The 11,008-nt window shown below is 36.9% G+C and overlaps 1 protein-coding gene across 2 annotated transcripts; it reads left to right on the top strand.

Moving 5' to 3' along the window:
* The first annotated feature begins 1,392 nt into the window (after nucleotides 1-1,392).
* On the top strand, nucleotides 1,393-10,388 carry rnaset2 (ribonuclease T2). 2 transcript variants are annotated; one of them, XM_036546097.1, is made up of 10 exons: nucleotides 1,393-1,654; nucleotides 2,604-2,696; nucleotides 4,349-4,403; nucleotides 4,796-4,845; nucleotides 5,097-5,154; nucleotides 5,430-5,503; nucleotides 5,946-6,059; nucleotides 6,627-6,672; nucleotides 8,467-8,541; nucleotides 8,966-10,388. In XM_036546097.1, the coding sequence occupies exons 2-10, from the start codon at nucleotides 2,623-2,625 to the stop codon at nucleotides 9,164-9,166; spliced, it is 747 nt and encodes a 248-aa protein (XP_036401990.1). In that variant the 5' UTR covers nucleotides 1,393-1,654; nucleotides 2,604-2,622; the 3' UTR covers nucleotides 9,167-10,388. The 2 variants fall into 2 exon arrangements, with proteins under 2 accessions (XP_036401990.1, XP_036401991.1); XM_036546098.1 differs by lacking the exon at nucleotides 1,393-1,654 and adding an exon at nucleotides 2,251-2,326.
* The last annotated feature ends 620 nt before the right edge of the window (nucleotides 10,389-11,008 follow it).

The raw sequence follows: 11,008 nt of genomic DNA, 5'->3' as shown, positions 1-11,008 counted from the left end.
ATGAAAACAAAAATATTAACCACACGGAATGCTGCCCCACTCACAACCCATTTATGGATAGGCATAGGACTATATATAGCGTTTGCATCAACTTTCTGCTTCATTCCTTACTTGCAGTAAAACGCACTGCAACATTACAGGGGACATTGAGTGTTCCATGCTACTAGCTGATCTTTATGTAGACAGTAGTGAATTTATTTCAGATATTGCAAGTAATGCTGGGTTTAAAAAGCAAAAGAACCCTGTGTCTGTGAACTATGTATGCATAGTATATACAAATCAACAAAGAAGGATGTACTATGTATGCTATCTGATGGAGAAGATTTGAGAGTAGATGTGATCATTTCCATCCAAAACGTAGCAACACATTAATAGGAATTTTAGACAAAATATTTTATAGACTGCTTACATTTAGTCTTCAGTTGCATTTAAGGCAACCCTGTTCATGTCCTAAAACCTTTTTTAGCTGTCTTAAGACGGCCTATACCACTCCTCTGCAGAACTCTTTCCAAATGCTATTTTTAACAAGAGATCAGGTTTTCAGGGACAGTGTAAAACGATACCCCAAAGGTTACAGTAGGCCCACAAGAAACAGTTTGAATTTGTTCCACATATCTTCCACATATACATTTATTTTCAAAACAGAAATACATGTTATCAAGAGATGATGACCTCATTGCATTGTGCAGAACAATTTTGGTTCCATGTTGCTGAAGCATGACGTGGAACTTGCTCCCATGCTGAAGTGTGACCTATGGACTTGATACCCACAGACCTTCTCAGTGTAGTACAGACCACGGGGTCACATTGCTGTTCTGTTAAGCCATTTCTAGCACTTACACAGGAACATGGCAATCTGCTGTAAATTACAAATCAGGCCAGTCTCCCTTCTTTGTCTGAGATTTTTGTTTAAAATAACGTCAAACAGCGTCGACATTTACCCCTGTTCTCCAAAATAATTATTACATTAGATAACAAGCAATGTTTTTGCACATTAAGCGTGAATATTTGATTTTCTTACTCAGTTTTACGGTAATCATGGCCGTATCATCAAATGTTATCTGGAAAAACAGAGAACTATAACACTTCCTATTGCGATTGTTTAAGCAGGATATAACATAATACATAACGCATGAATGCAAACTGATGGGACGTTGAAACGAACGTGTTTTTTAAATGATTATTTAAATGACGACACTTCATTTTAGTTATGTATCGTATCTTGTATGATTGATAGCTCGCACCAACCCCAGAAGTCATTGCTATTATGAACAGAAATCATGTGACATGTACCTTCCGTATTTGTTTCGAATGACTTTCAGCCGCGAAGTCATGTGAGATAAATAAGGTGAAGTCACGTGACTGCTTTTCAACACAAGCCTAGAAGTTCCAGGGCTGCGCAAGCTCCCTGACTAGATAGGGAAATGCATGAAAAGCAGTGAGGTGACGGTATATTTCTATGCCCGTGTTTTATCTGCTAATTGTTTTCTGTATCAAGTGATCGCTGAAAATAACATCTGGAAGTAAAGTAGCTTGTTCGCTAATTTGACAGTGTTGTTAGCAGCCTTTGTACTGTAGCCAACTAGATAACTGTACGGTCAACTGTACGGAGAGTTTAAAAAGGACAGGGGAGTGTTCGAATGAAACGCAGGAGGTAAGATGATTTATTTGCTAGGTTGAAGACTAGCTGGTCACTTTGTTGCTAATGAGATTTGGCATAGGCATGTAGCTAAATGAGTTGTTTGTTGGGTGAATTAGTAGTTGCACATTGTATAAATGCGTTTGTTACAGGAACATCGTAGCCTACGGACAATTTACAATCACAGAGCAACCCATGGAGCATAGCTGAATAGACCTTCATTTTAAGCCATAGTATGTGCAAACGTTAGCCACACCTGTGTTGTAAACAAATGTAGACTTATTTAGTGTTAATGATCCAGACGTATCAAGTGTATAACCTGAATGAGTTGTTTTTCATTGCCAGTGCAAAAAATGAGATCTATTGTAAATAACAGTAGCTACTGTTTAGTACTGCGGGAAACAAATTCTATACGACTGTTGGACGGAAAAGTAATCATCGTAAATGTTGGCACATCACTGAGATTGCAAATTTCTTGGTAGTTGTTTTTCCCCCCAAGAGACGGTTGTTAGCGCTACTGACTTTATGAGGAAGTGGTGCTGTCGAAATGGAAGAAACGCACACAGAAGTAAAGGCTTGGTCGACTGCAGTGCCTTTTGTCTTTTGTTTAACTTGTACTCCAGCTTTGTAAATGGCTGTGGCTCCTGTTTGACTCAAATGTAAAGCGTGGGCCTTACCAATAAAAGCGTACGTGAATGGATGAGTAATATTACATTTTGGACGTAAATTTATTCAAGTTGACATACAATATAAAGGCGCGGTGCCCTTTAAAAAGAAATCCGTTATTTTAATGTTATGATTAATTGTAACCTAAGTTTATATTGTAAATTGCAAAATGTGCGTATTGTTTAGTAAAATGCAATCTCTCTTTAAGAGTCTTTTTAAAGTTGATCTCTGAATATAGCAACAGACATACTACTGGGTGAAAAATACTAACTGCATTTTTTGTATTCCTAAAATACAGGGTTTGATTCTTCTTGATCATGAGATCTTTCACTCTTGTGCTCCTGCTCTGCCTAGGCTATGGTCACCTGACGACTTCATATAAACATTTCATGTAAGTTCTCATTTATTTTACCCATGCTACACATTTGTCAGTAATTTCAGATTATCCTTCAAAGTTGCTACATTTTGTTAGTCAATAAGTATGTCGACCGTTTCTTCACCATGGGCCGGTACACAGTATGGTCCTGTTCTTTAAAATTGCTACAGAATGAAGTGGGAATTAACCATGCATACGTTACGGCAGGGCTCCTGCAGAATTGTGGAAGTTAGTTACATATTACATAAATTTTGCAAGTGGGTAATCGTACCGTGCGTCACCGTCTCAGGACTCGGCAGCAAAGCCACACCGCTGTTTGTAGCGATAACTGTTTGTGGAAGGAGTAGTAAATGCTTTACTCTTGCCACACCTTGAATTGTAATTCAAGAACTATAATTAAAATAAATGTGCTGTTCCTCACATCACTCTAGTGAGAATCCCCAAAGAAGAGCCGTTCTTTATGTGTTTGTTCAGATTTTCAAAGAAGAACAAAGCTGTTTTTAAAGTAAAACAAATTAGATTTACTGTAGCAGCCAGTGTTGTTCGGTAGATTACATGCAACCCCACTGTTACACGAATGCGAATTTAAGTTGCACTCAGCGTCCAGTCGCATTCATATTTTGCACGTCTTTTCATTTGATATTGCGTCGATCATTTCTAACTTGTATAACATTAGTCTTTTAACACTTTATTTTATTACATTACCACAATTTTCAAAAATAAATTTGGAGTTAGGCATATTTAACTAACACTCTAGCTACCAACCATTTGAAGCCCCAGAACAGCTAGCTAATTTATCAAAACTTGGTCAGATACACCAGAACTGGTTTCTTTACAGCAAACTCTTGCTAGCTACATAGTAAACAGAAAAGAACAGGGCTGCTTTGTGTTGACATGATTTCGTTCTCCTGAGTCCAGACATTGTATGATTCATAAAAGGAAGCTATGAAATGTGTAAAATAATTGTAGAGAATTATAGGGCAGAACATTAGAACTAGTAAAAATTGCTACATTAATGGGATTATGCCGCACAACAGTTTTGTATGCAGTTGGATCCCTCACCAAATTTTAAGATAAGAAACTTCTCTGTATATTTGTTGTAGTTTCATAAATTACTCATTTTTACATGTATTTTTGGCATGGCATTCCCACTTCATTTTCTCTCTTATTCCATGGCTCACTTTGGCTGTATATAGAGGAAACGACAGCTTCCAAAAACACCCCTTTCACAGATTACATTATTATTGAATGTTTTTTTTTTTCATTGACTGTTGACAGTCGCTCACTGCTGGTGAAACAGGAACAGGAATAGGTTACTTGATATCCTGTTGCTCAGGTAACTCATAAGGTCCACTGAAAAGCTTTTATTTCTCTTACAATTTGACAAACCATGTAGTCTGAGATGGTAGTCTAGGGTGCGATTTTGGCATGCACGTATTGAGTTTTTAATTACTGGAAACTCAAAAGGGAATTTAATGGCATAATCAGAACAAACACAACAACAACAACGACAACAAAAAACTGTAACCACCCATAAGGGATTTTGTAGATGACAAGAATGTCATCGGTATCTGCTGGACACATTTCACACTTGGATGAAATGAATCTTGTTGTATATGCTTCATTAAATCATATTAGATCAATTAATACTTCTTTTTTCCCCACAGGCAAGTGTGGTCTAAGCTGATTGTGACTCACCATTGGCCTCAGACATTTTGCAGTGTAAGGATGGATTTTTCTGTGTTTACAACCACAAGCTGGAATGTGACCATACTACTGACTCAAGTCTGTATGTGCTGTGATGCAATACTAACCTTTGTCCAGACCTAAAAACTGGTAAACTATCGTAGAGATTTTAGTTTTTGCTTATCCCTTTGGTTATATGTATATATAAATTATATATGAATTATAAAATAAATATATAAAACATTCAGTTTTGAGTCAGCCATGATCATTTATGCCCATAAAATTCAGTTTTGAGTCAGTCATGATCATTTATGCCCATAAACTCTAGATTAATTTTCACATACATGTTGATGTATTATTCGCATACATTTATATATATATATAATATATATATATATATATATATATATGTTTTTGTCTGATTTTAGATGGAACATTGTAATACACATTTTGACTACTGGACTTTGCATGGACTGTGGTAAGTTCATGTGTATTTAGCATCAGTATGAAAGGAAAGTGCAGATTAGAGGAAGTTCAGTTTTTTGACTTGGGTTGTATTTTGGTGTGCATTGTCAGCTCAGGCACAGATGATAATAGCCAAAAAAGTTCCTTCATAACAGTCTGGTGAAATTTCCAGGGTAGGTGATTGTATTTGTATATGGCTCTGAACCTTTTGATGTGCTTTGATCATTTGATAGCGGTACCATTAATGAAATCTCTTGTTTTTAGGCCAGATAAAGGAGGCACATGCAATACATCTTGGCATTTCAATGCAAGTCAAATAGAGGTAAGTAATCTTCTATAAAACCGGACTCAAGCCTTAAGCAGAGGTTTGAGGCTTGAGCCTGGAGTCTGGCTTGACAAGTCTCTAGCTGGAGACCAGATAGTAGTCCAGTCACTGCATAATTTTCACCCAGTGTCTGGAAAAGGCCTCATATTCACCCAGTATTCACCCAATGACTTTACAGTGTGCAGATATTAGTCATAAACAATACTGAATGCAGCCCTCATGATTTAACTATGATTAATGTGAATTTATTATTATAATGACACGCTTTGCAGGACTTGATGCCAGAGATGAAAAAGTGGTGGCCTGACCTGTTGCATCCAGATCCATCTAATTCCACTGTGTTTTGGTGTGTTCCTCTAATGTTTATTAAATATTCCTCATGAAGGATGACATCATATAATTTTAGCCCTTCTGAATGACTACAGGCATATAAAATCATCTATCCCATGTACAGTAACGTAGACAAAATTGATTGCCAGTTACAGGTCAATGCTTTTTTTAAATGAGTATGCATATAGATTATTGTGAAGTATTGGCTGATCAGAATAGTTATAGAACATGGAGGACTATACCTTGGCATGATCTGGAGCACCTTGTTAAGGGCACCCACTGCTTTATGCTTAACATCTTTGTCTGTGCTTCCGAAGTGATATTGAAGGTGATCATTTGTAGGTCTACATAGCAGTTCAATCAATTTAACTCATTTCATTGAATTTAAAAAAAAATTGACAATGGGTTTTCCCAGCACTACCATGTAGAATTTTCTTTGTGACTTTTGGTTCCTTCAGGAAGCATGAATGGCAGAAACATGGAACATGTGCTGTCCAGTCAGAGGCCTTAGACAGTGAACATAAATACTTCAGTAAAGCTCTGGAGCTGTACCACAAATTGGACCTTGATGGGTATGTCAACACTGCTACATCATAACCGTGAATGGTCATAAATATTAAAAATGCCTTGTTTTAAGTATCATAAAAACTGTAGCTTATGTCCTTAAGTGTTGGTGGCCGTTTGTACTGCATTACATACTGTAATCATATAAGTATGATAATATAGACTTTTATTTCATATCCTTATTCTCAACCATTCTAGAGTATTTGCACGGGAGGTTGTGCTCCTTCATCATGTTCTTCATACAGACAGAATTGCCACTAAATCATAAAAACAGAAATGTGTTAACATGTAATTATGAAATAAGCATGGTATTTTCAATTTCTAGCAACAGGCTTGACAACATTGTGGTAAGAGGGGAAACGGTGGGTAAAAAAGTAGTGTAGCTCTTTCATAAATCGAAAAAAAATGCAATGTTTTCAGTGAGGCTATAAAATGTCCTCTGAATGGAGAGGCTTCACATTGAGATCTGTAACCCTAACCATAATGGTTGAGTTATTGGTTGTGTAACATGACTGTGTGGTCATGTAGTTCCTTGTGCTGGAATTCCATTCTAATAACTGCATTTGCATTTTCAGGGTATTAAGGAAGTCCAACATTGTCCCATCAGAAAAATTCTACAATGTAAGTACTGTTTATTTTCAACAATATTTCAAGTGAACTTAAAACATTTGCTTCACTGGACAAAATAAGTCTGGAATGATTGCATTAAAATGAAGACCAGTCTAACAGGTCTTACATGTATGGCTAGTCCAGTTTTACGGTGGAGGCAGGGTTTCCTCTAGGATTTTTTTCTTGCCGGTCCGGTGTCCGGAAAGAATTTATTTTACCAGACAAATTTGAAACTTACCGGTCACTTTTCAGTAAAAGTCTATGTTACCAATGCAAATATAATGTACACCTATGTTGATGAAAGAATGGCAACGATCTCAAATCAGTTTGACTATTTAATGAACAGTAATGATCAAGCAAAACGAACTGTAATGATTGAGCAAAACCTCAACATTAGCCGCTAAAATGTAGGCTATTACAAAACGGCTGTAACCTGTAAAATCTGTAGCTTGTTTAAAAAAAAAAGGCTAGGCCTACGTGGCATTAGATGTAGCCTGTAGGCTACCAGGTAACATTTTATTTTCTCCTTTTTTTCATTGTGGCAAAGTCCTCTGCTGCCAACTTGAAATCAAACATGTCCAATGTGTCTCTGCATCTTGCAATGCGCATACTCCAGGCGACTTCGCAGCACCGTCTTAATTCGCTTCTGCAGAGAGAAGCCCCTCTCTGCTGGCACGGGCAGAACACAGGCAATTTTAGCCAGTGTAGCCCAGTCGGGGTACAGCTCGCTAAACTCATAAATAAGCACTTTGCAAGCTGTTGCTAAAGTTAAACCCCCATAACCGTGGAGCGCCGTCATCACTGCCACTACATCTCGTCGTGTGCGCTTGGCATCAATGAGAGGCGCGGCTGCTGATTCAGTCGTCACTTCATGGCAAAAGTGGGCAGTGACCTTTTCAATGGCTGTTAACAGGCTGTTTTGCTGTCAAAACACAAATGTCCTGTTTAGGGATAGCCTTTGTTATAGCTACGTTTTGTATGAGCGTTATTACTGGACATTTTGACCGGCAAGTGTTTAATTTAGCGTTTTTTTATAAATATTATTGGGCAAAAACTGGTAATTACCGGATAACGGAAACCCTGATAGGACGGTGGACAAAAATAATACATGGTTGTTTCTTTTCCTCAATTATCTCCCTATTAATACTCAGTGCAGGGGGGAAATGAGTAATGAATATGGAATGAAAATGATAGTTTTTTTCAAAGGGTACATACATTAGTGGTACCAGTTTAGAAACAAGCACATCTTCAAAACATTTCTAGGGATTGAACATGTAATTTTACAAAAAATGCTTGACAGGTTATTGAATGTATATATTGTGAAGATAGACAGCATTCCTCTGAGTACAAAATAATAAACATTTCCTTTTTACTGTTTTCTTGTTTTATTTTTCATGAGCAGAGCTACCCATTTTGAGGTCAAAACTACCCTCATGATACTGCATAGCCGCAAATGACGACAAAGATCAAATGACAGAAAGTGGTAGTGAAAGTGATGATCGTTGTTATAACTGTTCACTGTTCCAGCCTAATAAAATAGACCTTAAAATGGCCATCACTAGCCTTTCTGTAAATGAAACTAACAAATGAATTCCATTAAAATAAATGTGTGTAGTGTTGTTAGATTAAGTATGAGGTTTAATGAGCCAGTTGTAGGATTGCGTCAAACAAATGTGATCATTTAGAATAGACAAAAAACTTGATCTGCAGTTAGTCATATGACTATATCCGTCCATTTGGCCTCAGGTCAGGTGTTTGGAGGCTTGGCGTACTGATTTAAGTTCTGTTTTTGTGCGTATGTTCCAGTTCGACGATATTGAGGAGGCCATTCATGGTTTTTACAACGTTAAACCAAAGATTCAGTGTATCCCACCAAAACCGGTAAGATTATTTGATATGAATGCTTTAATGTACGAAGATTATTTAAGTAGGATGTAGAAAGAAATATAAAATATTGTAATTTGGAATGAAATATCATAATCTTTCAGTGTTGTATATGGTTTGCTTATGCTCATGCTCAAAGCATGTTTTAAAATGGGCTTTGAGGATGAAAGTGCTCATCTGTAACATAAATTCAAATCTTTAACATGTTTAACATATCTTTTTGTTGTGTAAAAACCTGGACTTGCCATAGCTACGTAGATCACTGAATCTGTATCTTATTGCCAGCCACACTCAGTCTAAATTTGTGCCTATGGATAAATTATGTTGAGGAGCACTGCTGTAGTCTGTAGTATGTTTTTTTTTTCTCTTGCTGGATCAGATGGTGAATTGTGAAATTAACTGCTTTTTTTTTACCTCATAGGGAGAAAATGTGCAGACCTTGGGGCAGATTGAGATATGTTTCAACAAAGATTTCCAGCTAATTGACTGTCAAAAGTCGGAGTTGGACAACAGGAACCAACATAATGACAATCTGACCTATGGTTTCTATGGGAGCACAGGGTATATGGTGTGTCAGGAGAACAAGGAGGTTTACTACCCCCCCTTAATGGGGAAGTATTAAGCATCGGGAGATGTTTGAAAGTCTTTTTTTTTTCCAGTCTACTGTTATACTCTGATACAGGAAACTAAAATGAAAATACATACATACACTTTGAGTTAAATGACAGGTACAGAAATTGTGCTCAATTTCCAATCAAAGTACATTTAGAAAACGATTCATTATAGAACAAACGGGTTTCAGGCAAGTTTAACTTGATCGCACCCAACTCTTGTTTCCTAGCTTGCATGTTGCCTTCCAGAATTTTGCCTTCTAACAGCTTTACCTGGATGTATATTTGAATACAGGACCAACTAGATAGTGATTTTTATTTTCCATCACATTTATAAAATACAAAAACATTGGTTGCTTAGCAGACACTCTTATCTAGAGCAGCTTGCATACCATATAAGTGTAATGTCTGTTTATACAGCTGGATATTTAATGAGGCAATTTAGGTACATTTCCCACTGGTGAATCAAACTGGTAACCTGTGAGTAACAAGCCCTGTTCCTTACCACTATACCACACTGCTGCAAGTGCTGGAAAATGGTCATAAGATAAGAATCAAATGGCATCATGAAAGGGAATTTGTGCTATTTTTGACAATTTTATGGTAAGCCCAGTGATAGACAGTCATGGTCTTAGGGTTCTGAAGTACCTCATTTTTTTTTTTCTTCCATCCAAAGTTTGTTTTATAATTTGTTCAATAATTATTTTAAGGCTAGGTAGCATTTTGAAACACGACATTCAGCATATCACCATTTGAACAGACCTTGAATGTCTGTTTTGCAGCATTGCAGTTGGAGTTGCATATAGTAACTCAGGGAACAGCCAGTGAAAACAAACAGGGAGTAGACTGACTGACTTGAGTTCCAAATAATCTCACAAGTCTTGGAGTGAACTTACAATTAGATTTAGAGCGTCTGACTGACTGATTGTGTGTGGTACAGTTGCATTTCAGACGGGTGTTGTGAAGCCAAGTAGTAAAGGACCTCTTCTGTTGTTGAACTAACTGCATTTCTTTCTGTGCCATGGAGATAGTGAGAGCCTTGAAAAACGTACATTTTACTTCAAGTCCAGGAAAATAATACTGCGTGACTCAATTATTTTTAGATTGATAACAGCAACCTTAGCCTTCCAATAGTTATCAGAGGGGGGACAGCGCTTGAATGTTTATATGACTTTGTGCAAAAATGGTGATGTTACCCTTGAGTCAGGGCAAGAATATAGAGGGTCTCTGTTTGGTTTGTACAGCAAGCTAATTGAATCTATTGATGTACGACACAGTTTGTGATGGCCACACAGTTTAAAGTGGCAGTAGACCTACCTCCATCACAGAAGCTTTTTTTGGGGTTATAACCACTGCTTTAAGATGAATCTGTTTCCATCTGGTAATACTGAAATGCTTCCAAGCATTGCTTCAACTGTATAAACAAATATTTTACAAATTACACTTCCACAATAAGTCCAAAGCGCACTTATTTAATGTACACTTTTTGTTCTGACTTTGGTCAAGACTGCTGTAAGTAACTGGGAATATCTTTAAAAATTATATAGTATTTTTAAAGTAGTTTTCTAGCTAGTTATACACATTTAGGACCAGTTGCAATCCAGATTTTATACACTCAAAGTGCATTTGACCAAGTAAATGTATCATGTATGGAAAAGGTGTAAAGAATTCTTCCATGTTTGGTTTAATACTTCATTCTGCCATTTCTGTTTTCATACTGTATTTAAATTAAACATATTTGTTTCTGATAAATGTTAGTGTCTTTCTTGTTTGAGATTGACAGATCTGATTGAGAGAAAAATGATGAATTGACCCAGGCTGTTCATCTCCATTTTTTAAAAAGTGGAGGTTTT

The sequence above is a fragment of the Megalops cyprinoides genome, chromosome 15, assembly GCF_013368585.1.
Source record: "Megalops cyprinoides isolate fMegCyp1 chromosome 15, fMegCyp1.pri, whole genome shotgun sequence".
NCBI lineage: Eukaryota > Metazoa > Chordata > Actinopteri > Elopiformes > Megalopidae > Megalops > Megalops cyprinoides.
The sequence above is the reverse complement of the archived record's forward strand: the minus strand, read 5'-3'. Positions and strand labels throughout refer to the sequence as shown.

Excerpts from the sequence above, each read along its gene's own strand:
- rnaset2 (XM_036546097.1), top strand. The coding sequence starts at position 2,623 with ATGAGATCTTTCACTCTTGTGCTCCTGCTCTGCCTAGGCTATGGTCAC. Across the intron at positions 4,404-4,795 it reads GGCCTCAGACATTTTGCAGT|ATGGAACATTGTAATACACA; the intron begins GTAAGGATGGAT and ends GTCTGATTTTAG. Across the intron at positions 5,155-5,429 it reads TCAATGCAAGTCAAATAGAG|GACTTGATGCCAGAGATGAA; the intron begins GTAAGTAATCTT and ends CACGCTTTGCAG.